The sequence below is a fragment of the Myodes glareolus genome, chromosome 11 (assembly GCF_982192425.1).
Source record: "Myodes glareolus chromosome 11, mMyoGla1.1, whole genome shotgun sequence".
NCBI classification, from domain to species: domain Eukaryota; kingdom Metazoa; phylum Chordata; class Mammalia; order Rodentia; family Cricetidae; genus Myodes; species Myodes glareolus.
This window is the reverse complement of record NC_142036.1, coordinates 23293256-23316162: the sequence shown is the minus strand read 5'-3', so window position 1 is coordinate 23316162 and position 22907 is coordinate 23293256. Positions and strand designations below refer to the sequence as shown.

At 48.0% G+C, this 22907-nt stretch overlaps 1 protein-coding gene across 2 annotated transcripts; it reads right to left on the bottom strand.

Annotated features, from left to right (window-relative positions):
• Window positions 1-2490: 2490 nt before the first annotated feature.
• On the bottom strand, window positions 2491-18200 carry Serpina12 (serpin family A member 12). 2 transcript variants are annotated; one of them, XM_048431199.3, is made up of 5 exons: window positions 18024-18200; window positions 10655-11305; window positions 8610-8880; window positions 4051-4198; window positions 2491-2700 (listed from the first exon to the last, which is right to left on the bottom strand). In XM_048431199.3, exons 2-5 carry the CDS (start codon window positions 11286-11288, stop codon window positions 2509-2511), a joined length of 1245 nt encoding a protein of 414 aa, XP_048287156.2. In that variant the 5' UTR covers window positions 11289-11305; window positions 18024-18200; the 3' UTR covers window positions 2491-2508. The 2 variants fall into 2 exon arrangements, with proteins under 2 accessions (XP_048287156.2, XP_085554006.1); XM_085697880.2 differs by having other exon boundaries at window positions 18087-18186.
• Between the last annotated feature and the right edge of the window lie 4707 nt (window positions 18201-22907).

The window sequence follows — 22907 nt, the reverse complement described above, 5'->3', positions numbered from 1 at the left end:
GCACATGCTGCTCTGATGCCCCAGTAGCTCCCTCTTCTCCCGCCCTCACTTCTTCCTTTTCAGAAAAAAATCCAAACACACGATTCTTATAGTGAAGAAAAAACGAGGTTCTGAAGGCAAGAAACCGTATTGGAAAATAGTTAAGATAGGCAATAATTACTTTTAAAAGTTGTTAGATCTTATGTCAAATTTCTGTTTGGAAGACTAATTGATACCGTGTCTCTTATTCACTATGCTGGAAATTTATTGTAGTTTTAATTTCTTTTCTTTGATTTTTCAAAATGATATTGGAGTACCCGGGGCCTCACACTTCCGTTGCAAGCACTAGCCCACTGAGCTACATACCAGCCTCATAATGGGAATTAGTAGCTATTGCTGTGGTGGTCTCCAAATGTTCTACCCCTGGGGAAGCCTTTCTGGGGTTCCCAACTAGGATCAGACTCTCCCGCCATGCTTCCTTATGTACCCCTAGTCAGCCTTTCTTACGGCTAGAGGGGACTGCCCACATGAGCTGAAAGTTGAGTGACAACATATAGATATGAACGTGTCTGTTTTCCCTGACTGGACAGTAACGCTGCAGTGGCCAGAAGCCAGGCCTGTGTGCCTCAGCCACCAGCCCACAGTGTGCAGCTCTGAGACACCTTAGGTAGCACGGATTGATCGAAGCTCACACGGAAGTAGGGGACACTCAGACCCGCCAGCCCCTGCCGAGCGTGGAAGGGAGCCATTTCCTGGGAGAGAGGCTGTGTGGGTGAAACGGAGAGAGGGGACATGAGCCCGGGAAGAGGTGATAATGAACTGGACACTGTCCAGAGAGTAGGAGTTTTAGAGAATGTCCAGTGAGTAGGAGCTTTAGAGAATGAGTAGGGACTCAAGGAGAAGGAGGAGGGCATTCCCATGGGGTGTGGAGGTAGATTAGAGACCATCGTCTCAGGAAACCTCTGGCCACACACACACGTGAGAGGCTAAGAGAGATGACGGAAGCCCGAAGCCGGCAACTCCGGGTCGGGTCTCACTGTAGAATTCCATGGGATTCTTCATCAACCTGGTCCTGGAGGCATCTGCCATTATTTCCCCCAGGACAGGAATTGACCTCGGCTCCAGCCAGGCCACCCGAAGTCGCAGGAGCTAAGCTGGCTGTACAGCATCCCCAGCACCAAAACTTCCATGTCATTTTGTAGTGAAGTGCTCATGGGGGCCTTAGCGTCTGGCCCGCTGGCTTCTCCCCACCCCCACCTCCACCCAGAGGAGCTGCTGACTCTGTAACTTTCCGTTCATAGCCTTCAGTCTTTCTCAGATCTCTCCCCAGACCTGGCCCCTGAGGAGCCACAGGGTGCAGGGTGGAGGAGAGGAGCATGCTGGCCTCTCTCTGACTAGAGCAGAGATGGAGAAGAGCTGAGAGCTTCCTACCACAAACTCCAATACTGCCGCCCAAGGCTTATGCTAGCACCACCCGAAGCTACCTCGCCTGTCCGAGCTTCATTTCCTCCATGGATTTGCTGCCCATTGGGCTTTAGTGACCAAAACAAGAAGGGCAAGTGAGTGTTCAGAAAACGGCTAGTCAAGAAGTGGCAATTGTTGCTTCATCGGTAGTACCTGGCCAGTCTAAAAGCCCCTCTCCCAACACAGCAGTAGCGGGCCATTATAGCCAGAGGGGAAACAGGCTCTTTCTGCTGTCCAGCCTATCATTGGCTTAGCCCTTGGTGCCCCCTAGTGGTCACAAGCAGATCCCGCAGGGTAAGTTCAATAGCAGAATCTGCTTTTGGCCATAGGCCCAAGGAGCTCCAGAATCCTCCTTGTGCACCTGAAAGATATCAGTCAGCAAAGCTGGCGGTGATTCCCAGTTTCTCCCGAAGGCAACCTTCTCCTCATGCGGAACAAGGGGTGAGTTGCTTCCACTGTGCTCCCGGAGGCCTGGCTGGGCTAGCAACCCCACCTGGGCACCCTAGGAGGAGGGCCATGTGGTACATATGCCAGAGTTCCCACCCTGGGAACTCTGCTAGCGATTGGTACTGATTTTCTCAAAGTCTTACCAAGGAACAGTGCAATCCTCACTTCAAAAGGGTAAGTGGAGGCGCCCAGACCTGTGGCTTCCCTAGTGACGCCCCCTTCTCAGGTGCGAGTCCAAGATTTTCACCCAAACTGTTTACTCTCTGTGGCCCCCACCTTTTACAAAGTATCTACCTGACAGCTAGCGGATGTGCCTGGGGAGGTGGAGTTTATTAAATCACAGATGCTCCCTGTCTGCGGCAGTGACGGAGGTGAGGGCATACTGGGAGTAGGGGTTAGTGTTTAGTCCCGCAATGTTGATGGCTAGGGAAGGGACTAAGGTGGACACAGACTTCAAAGCCCTGAGAGCCAGAGAGGCAGCTGGTTCAGGTAGTAGTGGAACACTGTGACTCTGGAGGACTGGATTAGAATGCACCCCTGGCCTCCTCCTGCCACACGGGTGAAATGTTTCTGACCCTAGGAGAGGGGTGAAGTCTGAAGTCAACAGAGAATCCCCCTTTATTTCCCAGTAGGATCATTAATCCTTCCCAAGAAGATCATGGAAGGCAGGGACTTCTCATAAATCATCACCAGGAAGGGTCTATTAATCTTGATCCTTTGTGGGGTCTCCATGGGCAGCGTCTGGGCTCCGGAGCCCGCAGCCCCTTCCATACCCTTCTCGTCCATCTTCAGCTCAGCCTTGTGCACAGCCTGTGGAACCAAGAGGCGGTCAGTAGCTGTTGAGCCTCTCAGGGGCTTTCGTGGTTTAAGGTGGGAAGCCCAGAGAGGGAACATAGTCATCAGGATATTGTTACCAAGGAAGGGAGGGAAGAGGGGAGATGCAATGGGGATTGCTGCTTTCCTTCCATTTCAGGAGCTCACCAACAGTGAGGAGGCTGTGAAATCTTAACTCCACCTGGTAGGTAGTTGAGCACCTGTGTGATTCTACTCAGAGTGAAGGATTCTCCCACACTCCCCTACCACAGCTCCCTCCTAGAATGACTTGCCCCCTTCCCTTTACTACACTTAGCACCAGCCAATTCCCAGATCTCCTACATTGGTTGCACCCCTCCCTCAGATGGGCACTCCCCATTAATAGCGATGTGAATGAGAAATATCCTCATAGGCTCATGTGTTTGAACACTCGGTTCCCCATTTGATGGCACTGTTCGGAGAAGTTCACCAAGTGTAACCTTGCTAGAGGAAGTAGGTCACTTGGGATGGATTTTGAGGGTTTAGAGTCTCACCCCACTTCCTGTTCTCATCCTGTACTTCCTGTATGTAGATGAAGCGTGGTGGACTAGCTCCCTGCTCTGGCTGCCTGCTGTCACACCTCCCCTCTGAAGGTCTGTCACTCTGGAACCACAGACCATAATAAACTCCTCTGGTAGTTGCCTTTGGCCATGTGCTTTATCACAGCAGCAGAAACATTACTGATACACCCTGCTTTCCTGTTTCTGAAATATTGCTCTTCTATGCCATTTTAAGCCCCAAACTGGCTTGCTAAATATATAAAATATCTAGTTAAATTTTCATTCATGACAAGCAATGGTTACATTCAAGTATAAATATGCTCCCATGCAGTTTTCTGGACATACTTATGCTACAAAACAGCTATGCATTACATCTCTGAAATTTAAATTTAACTGAGAGTGCTTATATTGTGTCTGTTAAGTGTGAAGACCCCTTCTATATGGTAGCCTTTTCCTGTCCTGGTAAGCAGATTGCGACCTTGCTGCAGACCATGGCCACTGTGTCTGTCGCTATGGTGCACTTTCCTCCATCACAGAAACCTGGGAAACCTTAGAGAGCAGGGTAGGGTCAGCTTCAGATTGGTTATGGCTCTTGTAAATGTCCCAGCATTTGATCACTATGCAGAGAATTAAATCAACTTTCAGTATAGAATGCGGGATTGCCTATTTTAGTTTTAGAGACTGGAATCAGAGGCTAAGGGGTGGTTTGCTGGGGATCACAGGGCTGTCTGCTCTGAGGGTGGCTCTGATTGAGGCTGCATGAAGACTCCTGTGTGGGAGGGGACAGTAGTGCAGCCAGGTGGCTTACCTCTCCCACTTTCAGGCTGCGATGAGATGAGATCCTTGTTAGGTCACCATGCTCCTCAAAGATTTTGCTGATGCCCAGGCGGGAGAGAACCTTCTTCATGTTGTAAGTAGAAGAGATATGGAGCTTGGGCACCCACAAATCTACCACTCTGTGGGGTAGAGGAGGACAAGGGTGAACGGAAGGACTCTATGATTGTTCAGGGTAGGTTCCAGGAAAAGATGATCAAGGAGACCTTTACCCTCTCAGCATTGAGGCTCACAGATCTTTCTGTCCTTGGAATGAGAAAGGATCCACCCTGGGACTGGACATCTCACACTCACTGACTACACCCTGCTTCCTGCCTAGCCTACTCCAGAGCAGGAAACATCCTGGAAACATCCTCAGGCTCCTGCCCCATGCTCATGACCTCTCTGTAAGATGCTTGCCTGTGCTGCACCCTGAGTCAGTTTAGACCCCTGCAAGCCTGCAGGTAGAGACAGTAAAGCCTGACACCTGGAGCCAGTCAGAGCTGAGTTCAAGTCCACTCTGCTTCTAGAGGCCTCAGTAGGATCTTGGTCTTCTGAGCCATGCACACTAGGAGGACTGTACCTGCCTTGGGCCCCCTTCTCCACCTTTACTTCTGGCTTGTACAGAATCCCACTGTCTGTAACCAGATACTGTTCATAGGCCTGATAATCCCCAAATTTGCCTTTCTATTTACTTATTTGTTCAACAAATAAGTTTTTAAGCACCTACTATATACTTGATGAACAGGGCAGGAAAAACCCTTGCCCTTGCCCTGTGTGCCAGCTAGGAATTTGGAGAATGAAATCAACACTAAGGAAAGCATATTGTGGGCATTCACAAACACAGGTAGTGTGCAAAGAGGCAGTACATATGAAGAAAAAAAGAAAACAGATCAACTGTGGGATTCAAATAAAAGGTTTGGGCCAACCCTGAAATGGAGTTGGGCCAGCTGGATTTTCTCCCTGAATCAGTAGGGAGCCGTGACAGAATTTGAGCAGAGTAGTCTTAAGATTTGAAAGGATGGCTCTGCTGTTCTTCTTAGAATACACTCTTAGCTGTTTTTTCCCACTAGCCAGCCATAACCCTCTCCTCCCAGGCCATCCCCCACCATGTGACAGAGTTCTGCTTGCCACTCTCCTTTGCTGACTCCCCTCCCCCCTATCCCTACCTTAGATCACAGTGCCACAGGGGACAAGCATGGTTGCCAGATAATAGACCAGAGCCTCAGAGATGGAGGGAAGGAGTCCCAATGAGCTCCAATGTAAGGCCAATGGAGCTTCCTAAGGCATGCAGAAGGAGTTGGGAGAAACTGATCAAGCATTACCCAATGGGTCAAGCTTGACTTAATGGTGGGTGGAGCTGCTTCGGAGACAGGTGGGCCTGAGCAGATGCAGGGAGGCTTTCTGAGGCTAAGATCCCAGCAGATGTCCAGGGACATTCAGGGTGAGTCAAAAGGGAAAGGGCTCTGGCCATTGTGGGGAAGGGAATTGGGGCTGAGGATAAGCATCTTGTTCTGGTTGACACAGGGTTAATGTTCCTGTGGCCATCGGCAGGAGGTACATCCAGAAAGCAGAGAGCTTGAAGACTGGGCCCTGTGGCACTGTGCTCTAAGGTAGGGGTCGGGGAGGGGAGTCAGCAAAGGAGAGAGGCAAACAGAGCTGTGTCACATGGTGGGAGTGCCCTGGGAGGAGAGGGTATGGCTGGCTATACCCTGGAAAAAACCAGCCAGCTACTGACTGGGACTCTGCAACAGGCTCCCTCCTTAGTCACCCTGGTCCCTGAGAAGAGGAGAGTATAAACACTTGGTCAAGTGAGTCTAAGGATGCATAGGAGGCAGGGCATAGAGGTGAGTGCTTCAGGGCTCTCAAGGTAGAGGGAACCAAGGACCTTGAGTAGTGATAGAGCCCCTGAGAAGGGTTTACAGCCTCAGGGGTTTCTCTCAGGCCAGCACAAGGGATAGGCCCACCAGTATGTGGGTGAGGGGATTGATGACATATGCCTCATGTTTGTTGTGGAGAAGCCAAGACTGTGTGCTGTCAGTTAATCTAGCCCCCATGAGGCTGACTGAATGGCAGGAAGTGTAATAGCGTCCTTTTGGCCAATGATAATGAGGCCGAAGAAAGCACAGCTGGTGTCAGGAAGCAAAAAGCAAAGCTCTAGAATGATGTTCCTGAGTAGTGAAAGGACACAGCATCTGCGTACAAATACGGAGACTGTAAAAATACGGCAAGACTGCCATGCTTGTCAGTGACAAGGCAAAAAACACAGGACAATCAATCCATGAACCAATAAAGAAACTGGGACACTTACATATGCACAGTGGAGGTATATATGCACAGTGGAGTCATATATGCACAGTGGACGTATATATGCACAGTGGGTGTATATATGCACAGCGGAGTTATAATACACAGTGGAGTCATATATGCACAGTGGACGTATATATGCACAGCTACTATGCTGTGAGAATGAAAGCATCACATTTGCAGGAAAATAATTGCAGCTGGAGGTCACATTAAGTGAAAGCAGCCAGACTCAGAAAGACACATATTTAAACCCATCTAAACCAAGTATGTGATACATGCCTGTCATCCCAGCACTCAGAAAGCAGAGGCAGGAGGAGTGGAAGTTCAAGGTCATCCTTGGATACGTGGGCTAGCCTGGGTTACATGAGACCCTGCTGCAATGAACTGACAAAGAAAAAGGAGGAAAAAATTCAAATATTAAATGTTTGCTCTTGCATGTGGAATTTAGACTTAAATATTATCATGTATATACATGTATGTGTATGCATATATTTGTGACATGGAAGAAGAAAACCAAGGCGGACCGAGTTCAAGAGAACAGAAAAGGAACTAAGAGAGTAACAGGGGAAGGGAAAATAAAATAGCAAGTTTTTTCTCAAATACAGAATCTAGACTTGCACACATATGGACACTCTTAATGTGTGTGTGACATGATACCAGAAAGGGTACTATTTGGGGAGAGAAGGAGGGCACCAGTGCACACATATGTAAATACACAGAGATGTATGTATATGAGATGTATGTATATATATGTATATATACACAAAGATTTGTATGTGTGTGTATATATACATACATATATGAAAATATCATGAAACCCATTTTATTGCATTCAAAAATTTAATTTAAAATTTTTAAATGAGACTTTAAAATTAAAATATGGAGAAGCAATATTTTGGCTGAAACTTAAAAATAACTATCTCCAATATCATTCACTTTCTATATAGAATTTATGAATAAGAATTTTAAACTTGAAAAAAGCATCAAACCTCAGGTTGCTGAAAATGAATGGTCTCCAATCCATTCATGTAGTGAGGCAGGGGACTGAGGGCATGCACAGACCATGAAGCTAATGAATAGGAAGGTAGAGGACCCTTGACTTAAACTGATGGGAAGGTGGCAAACTCTTGATGCTAACTGATAGGAAGATAGAGGACTCCTAATGCTGACTGATGGAAAGGTAGTGGACCCTTGATGCTAACTGGTGGGAAGGTAGTGGACCCTTCATGCTAACTGATGGGAAGGTAGTGGACCCTTCATGCTAACTGATGGGAAGGTAGTGGACCCTTCATGCTAACTGATGGGAAGGTAGTGGACCTTTGGCGCTAACTGATGGGAAGGTAGCGATTTTAAAATCCCAGAAGCTTGTGCCTCTCAAAGAGGAAAACTCGCACAAGCCAGGCTGGAGGACTCTAGTGCCTGAATTCCAAATATGTTCAACACTCTTTGAAATCAGGAGTGTTGGTGGGAGGGTTAGGCATGCATGTGTTGAAGTGATCCTTTCTCTTAGAAAAGGGTGTAACCTTCCACGGTAGGGAGGAGCTGTGATGGTCAGCCAGTCTCCTCCTCCTTCACCTCCTCCTCTTCCTACTCTACCTTCTCCTCCAACTGCTCTTTATCCTCCGCCTCCATTGCTCAATAAAGGAAGATGAAGATTTCTAGACTTGACTCCCTGTCTGCACTTCAAAATAATTTCATGACTACGTGCTAGTTCAAATGCACGTGGAAAGTAGGAACTCTGGCCCATTGTGTGTGTCCTGATGGAATAAAATGTTCCCTTTAGCAGATGTGGACAAGTCTACCACCCTGAAAAGAGATGGGAGTCTCTGATAGGAGAGGTGGACATTACTGGTGGTGGCTACTCCAGGCCCCAAAGGGGCTGGGACATAGATGCACCTCTGCTGAGAGGGTCCCCTTGTCAACCCATGTGTCCCTCCTTTGGGTAAGATCCCATCACCCCCCTTCCTTAGTTCAGCCTTGAAGCTGAACTTTAAACACCACCCCCTCTGTGAAATGCTCCCTGACTGCCGCCCTCCAGCAAGACTCTTTCCCACACCCCCACAACTTCAGTGCAACAACCTCAAAGATCAGGGTCTCACCAACTCCTAGATTTAGTCCCAGCCTCCTGCACATATTAAGAGAGCTTCAATGAGTGCCTGGCCGTGCACTGAGGATAGAAGAAATGAAGAGAGTGGGAGGAAAGAGAAGAAGAAGCAAGAATCTCTGTGGACCAGGCTCAGACTTTACCTTTTGGCGAGCAGGCTTTTCCATTTGGCAAAAATGTCCGCCTGCAAGCTCTTCTCTAGTATCTTCATTTTGCCGCTGTCGGGAAGGACGAAGGTGGCCGTGATGTTTCCTCGGTAGGGCATTTCCAGGATGGTGCTGGAAAGCTGGCTGTCGTAGGCTACGTCGTACAAGCCCCTTCGGAACATCATGGGTACCTTCACAGTCTTGTCTTTCTCCACGAAGAACTCTTCCTCTTTGGTTTCTTTTGGATCGAATTCATACTGCCACCTGGCTTAGAATTGAAGACAGAGGCAAAATGGCACAAGTGTCCAGAAGAAAAGGAGGGGACCAGATTCAATTGATCCCTGGCCACCATCCACGTGGGTTCAGAGGGAAGTGATGGGATGTCAGGGAGGGGTTCCTGAAGTACTTCCGCAAGCCTGGAAGACCTCTATAGGATGGACACAGGCCAAGGGACCCAATTGAAAGAGCATGGAGTAATGTGTGGGAACTGTGAGGGGCACAGCACATTACTCAAAATCCAGGCACCCCTGAGGCTGAGACAGACATAGCTTGTATCTTAACAGAGCCCGGATGGTAATTCTGGGGGTTATTTGGTTTCCTGAAAGTGAAAAATGCCTAAGTCAGTGTTCTGAAGCCAATCTTCTGGGGATGTGAACAGAGAGCCACAGGGCCAGTGTGCTGTGGGACTCTGCTGCAGATCTCTGCCTGCACCCTTCCTCTGCATCTGTCTAGTTATTGTTGTGTGCATGCATGTGTGTGTGTGTGCGTGCATGTGAGTGTGTGTGTGCGTGCTTGTGTGCATGGGTGCGTGCATGCATATGAGTGTGTGTGCGCATGCTTGTGTGTATGTGAGTTTGTGAATGTGCGTCTGTGTGCGTGTGTGTGTGTAGAGGTTTGAGGTTAAAGCTGTGCATTCTCCTCTGTTGTTCTCTAAATTATTTTCCAGTCAGAACTCACTGAGTCAGAAGTTCACCGATTGGCTAGACTGGCCAGAGAGCTCTTGTCTCTGTCTCCCTACTCCAGGGACTAAGGTTATAGATATGTACCAACTTGCCTGGATTTTTTTTTTGTTGTTTTTTGGTTTTTTGAGACGGAGTTTTTCTCTAGCTTTGGAGCCTATCTTGGAACTTGCTCTTGTAGACCAGGCTGGCCTCGAACTCACAGAGATCCACCTGCCTCTGCCTCCTGAGTGCTGGGATTAAAGGGCGTGCACCACCACTGCCTGGCCTGGATTTTTTATTATTATTATTTATTTACTTATTATTTCTTTGTTTTTTGATAAAGGGTTTCTCTGTAGCTTTGGAGCCTGTCCTGTGTTGCAACTAGCTCTTGTAGACCATGCTGGCCTTCAACTCATAGAGATCCACCATTGCTATCACCACCACTGCCATCGCCACCACTACCATCGCCACCACTGCCATCACCACTGCCATCGTCACCACTGCCATCGCCACCGCTGCCATCACCGTCACTGCCATCACCATCACCACCACTGCCATCACTTTGTCCGCGCAGTGACTTCTCACTGTGGAGCAGAGTGCATAGCTCTAGGCCCTAGAGAAGTGGGTTCCAGTTATGAATGACTAGTTTTGGAACTTGGAGTAAATAACCCCCCCCCCCGTGTGTGTGTGTGTGTGTGTGTGTGTGTGTGTGTGTGTGTGTGTGTGTATCTGTCTGTCTGTGTCTGTCTGCCTCCAGTTTTCACTTTTCTCTCTCATCTAAGAAGCAGAGACTCCAACTTCTAAATCAAAACACGTGAGGACAACCAGTCACAATGAAAACATACACACACACACACACACACACACACACACACACACAGAGTAATCTAGACTACAAAGCTCACTTCCCCATCATTTCTGCTCTGAATCCCAGTAACTCCTTGGTGAGTTATGTATCCTGGTGCTCACTTTAGGGCTAGAGCAGGCAGAGTCCTGGCTTGTTACTGACACAGGAATGCAGACTCACAGAGTGAGAAAAGGATGGGATCAAGCTTCTAACCCAAGTCCCTCTACATACCCCTAACATCAGCATAGCCTTACCTCGAAAGTAAATATAGTTTGCAAGAAGCATCACCGTGCCTGGGTCTATGCTTTTGACCAGGTTGTTGATGATGTTGTGGGTTTTCCTACTGATGTAGCTGTTGATTTCCCTCTGAGTAGAGTCCAAGTCCTGGAAGCTAGTGAGCACCATGTCCGCATCGTACACTGTCTTAGCCAGTCTCAGGAACCTCTTCTGGGGCTTCAGCTTCTGGTCCATAAACAGGGCATTGCCCAGGTTTATCTTTACGTCCTGCGTCTCTCTGTTGAGCTTGTGGAGGAGGTAGTGGTAACCCAAGTGCATGTCCTTTTCCGCCATCTCCTGCAAGTGGAATCCCTCCTTAATTTCCTCCAGTGTGGAATTCTGGGCCCCTAGAGTTAGCATGGAGAAGGCAGTAGTCATGCTCAAGGGAGAGAAGAAGATGTTCTGTTCAGGGCTCTTGGCAGCCAGTTTTTGGAGTAGCTGGAAGCCAAATTCCATGTTGTGCCGCCCAAGTTTTCGGGCATCTTTCTTGCCCCTCCACTCTTGGACCCTGATTGGAGACCCATAGGTATCTGGAGCATCTCTGTCCTGCAGGAGCCCTTTCACAGCAAGAAGGCCTGCCAGAAACAGGCCCAGGCCCAGCATGAGGTTCATTGTCCTTGGAGATTATCCTGTTGGGCAATAGGGCTGAGGTTAACATGAGAAGACAACCCCGTGGCTCCTGTCTTAGCCACCAGGAAGAGTGGTGGGAGAAGACAGTGGCTGCGGAGTGCTGAACACCATTGTGAGTGCTTTGAGAGTCTTGATATCTAATCTTTGTCATCTTCCCAGGGACTAGAAATTATTGTTCCCATGTCCTAAGTGAGAGGCCTGAGTTTAGAGCACCATTCTCAATTAATTTTTTGTATTTATTTACTTATTGTTCTGAGTACACTCACCCATGTACACATACGGCACAACACATATTTGACTATCAAAGGACAATTTGCAGGAGTTGGTTCACTCTTTCCATCATGGGTCCTTGGGCTCACACAAGTCTTCAGGCTTGGTAAGCAGTGCTTGCTTTTACTGCTAAGCCATCTTGCTAGCCCACCACTCTTGGTTTTCAGCCCTTCTCTCTTATCTTTATGTGTGTGAATGTATATATGATGCACGTGACCATGAACACAGGTGTGTGTGTTTGTGTATGTGTGTGTGTGTGTGTGTGTGTGTGTGTGTGAGAGAGAGAGAGAGAGAGAGAGAGAGAGAGAGAGAGAGAGAGAGAGAGAGGAGAGCAAGAGAGAGAATTCGTGTGTCTGAGTGTAGGCACATGTGTCCCATGTAGATATGTGACAACCTTGGGTGTCAGTCCTTGCTCTTCACCGAGATCTTTTGTTGCTCACTGTTACCCAGGCTAAACTAGTTGGCCCAGGAGCTTCTGGGAATTCTCCCATCTCTGCCTGGCATTTTACCATAGGAGCACTAAGATCAAAGATACTTGTTACTGTTCCTGTCTTTGTGTGGGTCCTCATGCTTGTATGGCACATGATTTATCCACAGAGCCATCTTCCCAGCTCCTCCTTTATCTTAAGATAGCAATGTCTTAGCATCTTTGAGGACACTCTACTCTCCACAATGACAGCATGCTGGAGTGTGGACTTGTGATGGAGAACACAACACTTCATCCTTTTGCTACAACTGGATCATGAGTAAGAGTGGGACTTGACTCAGGTCAGTTAGTGACTTTCCTGGGAAAACACGGAGTCCCCTTAAAAGTGATTGGTTTAATGACATAGCCCAAACCCGAATCTGGCCACGTTTCCCACAGTTAGATGCAAAGAAGAGATATAATGATGAAAAAGAAATGAGAGGCACATCTGATGACATCTTGAATCACTGAATCAGCTTTGTACCCATCTGCCTCTATTTTTTTTTCAAACCAAGACAATAGGTTTCCATTTGGGGGCTGGCTAGTTTGAGCTGGCGTTGGTTTTCTTGACTAATTCTCAGAAATCAAGCTCTCTGTCGATGACCCCAAGACCTGTAGGAAATGAGGGCCCTCTAGAGAAGAACCTAGGTCTTCAGCAACCCCCCCCCCTTTATCATTCCCAAGAAAGGAGAAGGGGTAGGGTCAACGGGAACAAAAGCTAAGCCTGTGTGGCTCTTGGCCTGCTTCTCGTTTCACGGACCCCTCGACCCCTGCATCCCACAGTGACACTGTGAAACTTTTAGGGACAAGAACTCCACTCTCTGATTTACATTCATCACTAACCCTATGGCTCCACAGAGCTGCCTCCACGGTGGTGTTCCAGAACATTTGATTTCTCTAGTCAAGATTTCAATGATTTGGGGGCTATTCATATGTAAAGCGAAAGGAGGCCTCCGTGTGGATCTCTGATGTGCCATGGTGTTTCTCCTTAATTCCCGGTTTCCGGAGTCCAGGGCCCACAGGGAATGGTAAACCCATTAACAGTCAAGGCTACCCTGGTGGCGGGAAATGGGTCCCCAGACTGGAGCTGCAGGCAGGCAGGCCTCATCTGAGAGCTGTCTTAGAGAAAGCCTATGGAGAAGTAAGAGACCCGGGATAAGAGAAGGACAGAAACCGGGACAGAAAAGGATGCCATCCAGGTACTAGTCAGCCTCGGGCTGGTCCTAAAGCAGGATCTTAATAGGTTCTGACGCTTTGCTTTGCGTAGAATTAGGCAATGGGTGGCTGTGATCTGTCCCCAGGATTTAGGATGTAACTTACAACTTTCTGTGACGATTGGTTTCTTCCAGCCAGCAGAGATCTTTCTGGTAAGAAAGAGAAGTTCTGACCCTCATAGTGGCACTGGCCTTCATCAGGATCTGCTGCAACTAGGTTCTAGGACCTGGCGCCAGGTGTGGTCTTCCAGGTGAGAGATGCTGGCATAGCACATGTACCCAGGCTTCCCCAGCCCCCGGGTCTTCCTGTAGAGAAGGCACTGTGCATGTAACTTTCAGCATGGCAGAGAGATTCGGGAGAGTTTGTGGCACAGTATTGGAAAATTCTAGGAAGCACTGCCTGATGTTTTAAATCTGGAATGTTCTCTTTGGGTTCATCATTTGAGTATCGTCCTCAGTTGGTGGCCCTGTTTGGGGAGGCTCTGTGTTTGGGGAGATTTTGTAACCTTGAGCATGATGTTACCATTAGTGAGTGAGTGGGTGGGCCTTCAAATCCTTCTCTGCCCTGATATTACTCTCTGCTTGCCCTTCCTTCCTTCTTCCTTCCTTCCTTCCTTCTTTCCTTCCTTCCTTCCTTCCTTCCTTCCTTCCTTCCGTTTTTCTTTCTCTCCTTTCCTTCCTTTATTCTTTCTCTTCCTTCCTTCCTTCCTTCCCTCTCTCTCTCCTCTTTTCTTTTTTTTTTGAGACAGGATCTCTCTGTGTAGTCCTGACTGTCCTAGAACTCACTTTGTAGACTAAGCTGGCCTTGAACTCAGAGATCCACCTGCCTCTGCCTCCCCAGTCTTAAGATTAAAGGCATGAGCCACCACGCCCAGCTGCTCTCTGCTTTCTTATCTCACAAGATCTGAGGAACCTTCTCCTTGGGCTCCCGTGACCATGAACTCCCCTGTGCTTTCCCCTTCATGATGGACTGAAACTGTGAGCCAAAATCAACTTTCCAGCCAGTATTTTGTCATAGCAACAAGAAGCATCATAGCAACCAGAAGCATCATAACGACAAGAAACATCACTGGTTGGTTATCCAAGTACTCATTCCTGTCTTAGTTGCCTAACCCTCTCTGGAAGGCTACATGCACCCCAGGGACCAGGTTTTTGTCTGAACCCTAAGGGAGACTCCGATGGAAGCAATCTCAACTTCCCTACTGTGATTGGCTTAGTAGACAGTGCCAAACCAATCAGGGCAAGTACAGAGAGGGTATCTGGACTGACCTGGGAACCCAGTGGTCCACTGAGAGTGAATCTTAGAGCTGTTTGCTGCTATATTTTGGTGCTGTCCTGTTTTCGACCAGATCAAGTTTCTTCAAACACCTTAATGTCCCAAGAATCTCATTTGGTAATGATTAAAATTAATTTGCTATTAGTGAGGGGCTGGGTAGAAATGGATTATGGGAGAGAAAGTATAGAGTCCTTAAAGAGGCTTCAGAAATTTGAATTGAAATGAAAGAAAATAGGATTCATCCGGGAGGTGGTGTAGCACACTCCTTTAGAGCTAGCACTCGGGAGACTGAGATAGACTGATTTCTGAGTTCAAGGCTAGTCTGATCTACAGAATGAGTTACAGGACAGCCAGGCCTACACAGAAAAAAAGAAAACCAAACAAAAAAGGGACCGAGGACTGCGCTCAGGATTCATTCCGTGGGCTGGGCTGTTGACACGGGCACCCAGGATTCAACTTGAGGCTTGTGTTCCTCAAAGCAGACAGCTACCCTGTGTCATTTCCCAGGGCTGAGAAGCGGAAACGTCAAGACATGTCACTCACACAGCCGACAAATATTCTCAAGAGAGGTTCTGCCAACCAACTGGGGAGTCAGGGCCACGGGCGAGCTGGCAGGAGCTGGGTGCGAGTCAGAGCAGGCAGGCCAGAGGCCTGAGCCAGCCCAAGAAGGCAGCTGCTGGCTTACTTCCTCTGCCCCAGCAGCAACCCCCGCACTTCCTGCTCTCAGCCAGGCTCTCTGTGGAGCTCCGCTGCCAAGCCCTGGAAGGCTCTCTGTGGTGCCAGATTCTAGCAGTGAGGACTGGCAAGGGAATCACACACCTGGATGAGGGGCCTCCCTCCCCTACCCATGAGTCCTGTTAGCCCTGGAGACATCAGCATCCTCCTGTGCTGAACAGTGCTGGTGTCGGAGCCATAACTTGGTCTCTTCCCCACTCGATGCTATTGCCCAATAGCTGCCCCACCCCTCAGGACACAGCCACACACTGACCACACCTCCCACCTCTACAAACCACCATGATCCCCTTAGGCCTCCTGCCCTTCCCTACCCAGCCTTGCCTTTGACCTTTTCCTCTAAAGCAGCCCACTCTAGTCCCACGTTTGACATCTCTCTCCACAGGCTCTAAACTGACCCAAATTCGTCAGATGGGTGAGATGCCTAAGTAGGCTACTTTTTTTTTTTATTCTGGCAATTAAAATAGTAGGGCAACTGGTTATTTCCCAATAAATTGATGGGCCAGCTCTCTTGAGTTGAGTAACCATTTGTTGGGTTGTAGGCTGGAATGTGGATGAGGTTCTCTCTGTGTCTGTGTTTATATGAATGTGTGTTTGTTACTCAAAATAAATCACAAATATAGAAAGAAAAGCAAGAAAAAGAAGACAGACACTGAAGCCCGTGGGGCACAAAAGAGACAGGAAAAGCCGACTATAATATTTCGATTTGCTAATCATTCATATCCCACATTATTTGGGAAAACAGGTTTTTCTTCCTATGAATAAATTTACTTCCCACTGGTCCCCAGCCACGGAGGAGAAACCACTGGGCAAGTCACACCACTGGCTTCAAACATGCATGTATCCCGTACCTGGTGGAGGGTACTCAGGCTCGGCCATGGGCACTGTTTCTACCTCCTCCCATGCTGGCAAAGTCATGAGGAAATGCAATGGTAGATAGGTTAATTTTTCCCTGATGATATACACCTTCAATCCTAACACTTGGAAAGCTGAGAGGCAAGGAATTCCAAATGTGAGGCCAGCGTGGGCTATGTTGGGAGACTTTGTCAAGTGTGTGTGTTTACAGATGTATGTGTATAAATGAATATATAACCCCCCCTTTTTAGTATCCTGGTGGACTCAGTTTCTGTATATAAAATGATATGGTTTTGCCTGCGACCTATCCACATCCTCCTGCAGGCTTCATGTCATCTCACATTGCCCACAGTTCCTACACTGCCTGCTCTCTGGCCATCGTTGTCACACGGGCTGGTTTCAGCAATGCAATGAGAGAAGAGGAAGTTTTTGTATTCACTGCTGGAGTAGATATTGTCTGAGAACATTTGTTGTTCACGGTGGGTCAGATCTGTGGGCATCGAGCCAACTGTGGTACTGACGGGTTTGCAAATGGCGCTCCTAGTTAACAGCCAACTGCTGGAGAAACCGGTCAGGACCAGAACACATGGGCTACAGACTACCTACCTACTCAGGGCAGGGTTTTGGAACCACTTATTTTGGAAGAGAGCCCCACACCCACCCATCTCTCCCCTGACACCGTGCCATCCCTTTCTTTGAGGAAGCTAGCTGGCCTGCTAGCCCTTCTCCGATCAGAGATACCAACTCACGTGGCTACTTCTGGCAAGTTCTCACCCACGATATCTTGAGCTTAAGCAACCGCAGAGTTCCCTGCTCCGTGGAGACATCACATGTTGGCTGCCTATACCAAGCACCTCCTTTCCGTGCCCAGAGGACCCTTAGAGGCCCCAGCTATCCTCCAATCCTTTCTGGAATTTCTCAGTCTGCAGCACTTGTGTCTGTCCAGTGCCCTCTCCAGAGCTGAGAGACTCAAAGGATCCTTCCCAAAGATGCACCGAGGTCCCCCAGAGAGGCCCAGTAAGACATCCTGGACACACTCTAGGGCCCACTGATAGTGTTTTAAGATAAAATTGCCTGTAGGCATTAGCAATGAAATTATTGTTTTTCAAAGCAAGTTTAGAGTTTAAATTGAAAGACAGTTTTTTCAAGCTGCCAGAGAGAAACCCCACAAGAGAACTCTCATGCCCACTGCAATGTGCTTAGTCCTTTCTGGAGAACAGAGCCTGGAATGATACTATTTATTAATTTGCCCTGTAAAATTTTGTTTATTTTGCTTTCACTCTTTTAAAACATAGTTGTTTTTGAGTGCTGAATGTAACAATACCCAGTTGTAATTCCAACACTCACGAGGCTAAGGCGGATGGGTCTAGGCTAGCCTGGGTTACATATTAAGACTGTGTGTGTGTGTGTGTGTGTGTGTGAGAGAGAGAGAGAGAGAGAGAGAGAGAGAGAGAGAGAGAGAGAGAGAGAGAGAGAATGCTTAAACAAGCAAGGAGGAGTGTTTCATTTTCTCCAGGACTTGGAGATTGATGGAAGCTGCCTGTCTCACTCACCTGCCTTAGCTCCTTAACTCAGGTCAAACAAAGTCACCAAGAGGAGCCACTCAGAGGGAAAGGAGGACTCTGGGTAGGAGGGCTGCCTTACCTCTGAAGATCTCACCCCCCACTCCCACCCTGTTTTCTTCTAGAAAATTCACAGAAGTAGATAATCATAGAAATGAGCCAGGTTTCCACTGTACCTGCCCAGCACTCCTCCAGGGCTGCTCTTACACACACTAGAAATTCTCTAGAGCTTTCTTCCAATACACATGGGCTAGAGAGGACAATTCCCCTCAGCCTCTCACCACTGGAGCCTCATGAGGAATAGACTTATCTTTCCAATCTTCCCAGGAGTTGCATACTCACAGTGCATCTAAGCGTCATCCGCAAGGCCAAAGGGGCCTGCCTGATTTGTTTTATTATTTATACCTCCAGGGCCCCCTGAAGAGGCAGAGTGTCACCAGTTGAAGCAGCTGGCCGAGGGTCAGTCGATGGGCTTCCAGGAGCAGTGGTCACACCACTTCCTCTGAAGGATCCTCCTCATCTCCTGAGCCTAGCCACTGTGTGATATTGCAGACCACGCCCACTGGGCGGGAGCTACCTTAGCGCCGACCACTCAGATCTTTTGCAACCTTTTAGTTTCTCAATCACTGTCTGGAGATTGGGAGAGTCAACAGGTAGATCTGCTTTTGCTATTGACATCGAAGAAGTCAACCCCCAAATCACTGTAAAGGTTGAGAGCTGTGTGGTTAGGGGATCATTCCTTGGCCGTCACCTTTTTGTTTTTAATTTTGCTGCTTTTCATGTTAGTAGTCAACTCTGGTCCTTTGGAAGCATGGTCTGAGGATAGGTGAACAGATAACCACATCCATTATCCCCATTGGGGTAACAGGAATCAAACACCTCAGTGGCTGATCTTGACTGTCAACTTGATGGAACTTAGAATCACCGTGGGAATAATTCTGCGTAGGGTGTTTATATTAGATTAACCCAGGTGAGAAGACGCACCCTGAACGTGGGCAGTAGCCTTTAGTGAACTGGGGTCCTAGATTGGGTAAAAATGAAAAGCGAGCCAAAGCACTGTTGTTCTTCTTTCTGCTTCTGCGTGCACAGCCACCTCCTGCTGCCGTGACTTCACCATCATGGACTGTACCCTAACACTGTAAGGCAAACGAAGCACGTCCGACCTAATGTTGCTTGTGTTAGGCATCCTGCCGCAGCCAAGAGACACCGAAGATAAACACATGTGCCGAAGTCTGGAGTCACTCGAGAACAGGACTCCAGATGTTTCTGCCTCATATTTGTTGAGATTATGTTATGCTTGGGCTTTGTTCCCTTGTTTGCTTTTCTGCATTTTCCCAGATTGTATATTCCTTGGGAATTAAATTCTAAACACTTAACGTAAAACGAAATTCCTCTACTTGTCTCACGTCCATCAAGTCATGCGGATGATGTAGGTAGGCACTTTCCAAACAAACGGTCCTGGTTTGGAAGAGCAACGGGCCCAAGGGTTAATGTCTAGTTTTTCTAATGAGCTGCCTGCCACAGAGATCAGAATCATCCAGATTTTCCTTTCCCACAAACCTATGATTCAACTACTGTGACCCTGAATGATGTGACTCTCGTCTCCAAGGTTCTGCTGAGCAGGTGGCAATCCAGGGAAGTGTTCAGCTGTGAACTGGTGGGGTCGTGACCCTTGTCATTGAGGCTGTAGGTACCAGGGAATGTGGAACTCTGCTCCCTCAGCGCCAGAAAGATGCCCAAGCCACGCCTCCCCCAGAAAGCTAGGACTGCCTGGGGATATACGTTGGAATCAGATGCATGCAGCATGCAGTCCGGAAAGACTAAGGTTTCTGCTTACGTTGCAGTGTGTTGGATAGAGAACAGACTGTGGCCAGGGCTCGTGGTTCTGTCTTGGCAGGGGCTACAGAGGTGGACACGGAGAGCTATTGAGGTGGCTACTGACCCAGAATCTGCATCTATACTATGGCGTTGGGAGGGAAAAACCCTGCCCTCTAATGACAGGGTGAGGCCTGTGTGAGTCCCATGGCCACACCTGCCCACCTTCTCCAGACACTCTCTATGCTCCAGGCCAAACTCCCACAGGACACTTGCATGGAGAGTCTCAGGTGAGAAGGTCCACTGAGGTTAGACATACCACAGGAGATCTGGACTGAGCAGCTATGGGATGAAGCCGGGAATTTTCCCGAGGGCCATGATGTGTATTTATGCAGGGTAGAGAATCTTTCCTCTCTGTAAGGAAGTTCTTACTGGTGCTCCCAGAGCCATTTAGGAGGCTCATTAAAAACCCTGAGGCTGAGGAGATGGTAGAGTAGGTGAAAGGTTTGTTGTGTAAGCTTGGGGTCCTGAGTTTAAGCCCCAGAACTCATGGTTTGTTTGTTTGTTTGTTTGCTTGTTTTTTAAGTTAAGGATAGCAGTGTGTGCTTTCAATCTAGAATTGAGGAGGTAGACATGCGCCGATCACTGGAACTTTCTGAGCTGGCCAGCCTTGCCACTCAAGAGGTTCCACACCAGTGAGAGACCCTGCCTCATAAAAACAAGACAGTTCAAGGAATGTGGTTCGGTTGATAGATTTCTTGCCTGGCATATGTTAAGCCCTGGGTTCCACCCTCAAGACTGGATAAGCTAAATATGCTAGTGGGCCTTATAATCTTAGCACTTAGAAGTAGAGGTAGGAGGATCAGTCCTATGCCATCCTTGACTTCACAGGGAGTTGGAAGCCAACCCGGGTTACGTGAGACCCTGTCCTTGAAACATAAAGTAGATGGCACAGCTGAGGCTGTCCTTTGACCTGCTTACATGTATGTGAACCTGCACACACACATACATACCCACTATACACACACCCACTACACACACACACACACACACACACACACACACACACACACACTATACAGCTGCAGATAGCTACAGAGCTGTTCAAGCCAAAACAGAAAAACACAGACATGACCACAAAAGGGACTAGAGAACAGAAGACCAAACACACGAGTCACCTGCTGCTCAGCTAAGTCACCATGTAGCTTAGTGTGAGAAAGGATGGATCTCTAGGAACTCAACATCCATGTGGACTTGAGTGATCATGGTCTTGGTCCACATATATACAGAAACCCAAGAAAGAATTCCCAGGCCTATCTATCATATGGACCCTCATGAGACTGATGGCAACCAGTAGTGTTACCCAGCCCTCACAATGTCAAGTTTCTAGCAGAGAACATAGGGGACTGTACTTACAGTCTTGAGCTAAGCAAAGATTTCCAGATAGCACTAAATGAGTTCCTAAATGAAACTGGCTTTTGTGAAGAATGTTGTTAAGGGATGGGGAAATGACTCTGTGAGAAGAGCTTGATGTGTGAGTGTGAACGTGTTCAGATTCCCAGCATCACGCGTGGGGGCATGTGCCTATAATTCTGGTAATGAGATACAGGACAGGTGGGTCCTCAGAGTTCTGACCAGTCAGCCTAGGCAGTCAGTGTGGGTCCCCAGAGTTCTGATCAGTCAGCCTAGGTAGTCAGTGTGGATCCCCAGAGTTCTGACCAGTCAGTCTAGCCAATCAGTGTGGATCATCAGAGTTCTGGCCAATCAATCTAGCCCATCAGTATGGATCCCCAGAGTTCTGGCCAGTTAGTCTAAGCAAGCAGTGAGCTCCAGGTTTGGCAGGATACCTGACACAAAACACAGACACACACACACACACACACACACACACACACACACACACACACACGTACATTTGTGCATACACTTCACAAACACATCCATGAACAACTCTGCTCAAAAACAACCTGAGAGAGATCAGAGGCAAGCCAGAGCAGAGAGAAAGCACTTACAATGCAGCCTATGATAAAGAACTCGTGCCTGATGTAAACAATAAGAAGAGAACACTGGAAGCAGGCAAACATTTGAATAACTACTGTACAGCAGAAGCTAGACAAATGACCAGCAGGCAGCTAATCCATTTATCAGAGAGATGCAAAATGAAACCACAGCAAAGTCCCATCATGTGCAGAGCTCGGAAGGATTGACCCAGCAGGGATGGGGCAAGAAAGACTCTGAGGTTGGGTGGCGACATCACTAGGGTTTGGGAAATTTCAAGCCAAGCTTTTGCTTCCCCTGTGGCTTTTACACTGCACCCTAGGGCACAGGCTCAGTGCCAAGGTGGGTGCGGGTTTCATAAAAACACAGAGCAGTCACCGCAATTTCTACTTTCTTGGGTGACCCCAGTCTTTGTGGGACACAGCTCCCCCCCCAGTTGACACTCAAGATGAGCAGTCCTGGAGCCAGTGACCAATGTGACTCTGGGGTAGTTGGTTGGCACCAGAGATGGTAAAACACAAAAGAACAATTAAAACCAGCTGGGAACCATCAGGTTAGAGTCAACTTAGTGACAATGTCACTTGATTCATGGATTTAGGCTCCAACTGGGGAGCTGAGTCAGTTCATGACTTAAATCAAGTAATTAAAATGAATAAATGATTTTTTTCAAAGAAAACTGAAATTTTAACAGAAACCTTCAGAACTAGAGAGAAGGCTCAAGAATTAAGAGCATGCACCGCTCCTGCAGAGAACTCAAATTCAGTACCCAACACCTATGTTGGTTAGCTCACAACTGCCCATCACTCCAGCTCTGGGGGCAGGAGCAGGATTCAGTGATTCTTCTGGTCTTTGCAGGCACGGCCACTGGTGTGTGTGCATGTGACATGTGGACACACACACACACACACACATAATTAAAAATAAATCTGTTTCAAAAAGCAGTGTTCAATATCCTGAAGTTGTAGTGAAAATGTTGAAAATCTTTCTAAATAAGATGTTAGTAACTAAAAAGGGAGCAAAACATAATTTAAGTAGGAAGCAATCGGTATACAAGAACAAAATTTCATTGGGTCAGGGTTGTGGCTCAGAGGTAGAGCAGTTGCTTAGACACTACCGGTGAGGAGCGAGCCTATAGTTCAGTTGTAGAGTACTTGCCAACATGTTGTAAGACCCTGAGTCTGATCCCTAATTGTACCAAAAAAAAAAGGCATGTCTAGATGCATTTCAAAGAGATCTAGTTAAAAAGAGGAGGGGGATGTTAGAGTGGCAACGAACTCCCAGGATGTGACCGCGGAGAAGGCAGGCGGGCCATGCTTCTGTGCCATTTCCAGTGCTTTGCAGTCAACATGCATAACAGTAAAAAAGCAACTGAACGGGGGCTTGAGACAGAGCGCTTGTGTCCCAGTCACAGTC

What these genes read in the sequence shown, in the direction of transcription:
- Serpina12 (XM_048431199.3), bottom strand. Translation starts at nt 11,288, where the DNA reads ATGAACCTCATGCTGGGCCTGGGCCTGTTTCTGGCAGGCCTTCTTGCT. An exon ending in AAAAGCCTGCTCGCCAAAAG is followed by an intron (nt 4,199 to 8,609) that starts GTAAAGTCTGAG and finishes TCTACCCCACAG; the next exon opens with AGTGGTAGATTTGTGGGTGC. An exon ending in GCAGCCTGAAAGTGGGAGAG is followed by an intron (nt 2,701 to 4,050) that starts GTAAGCCACCTG and finishes TTGGTTCCACAG; the next exon opens with GCTGTGCACAAGGCTGAGCT.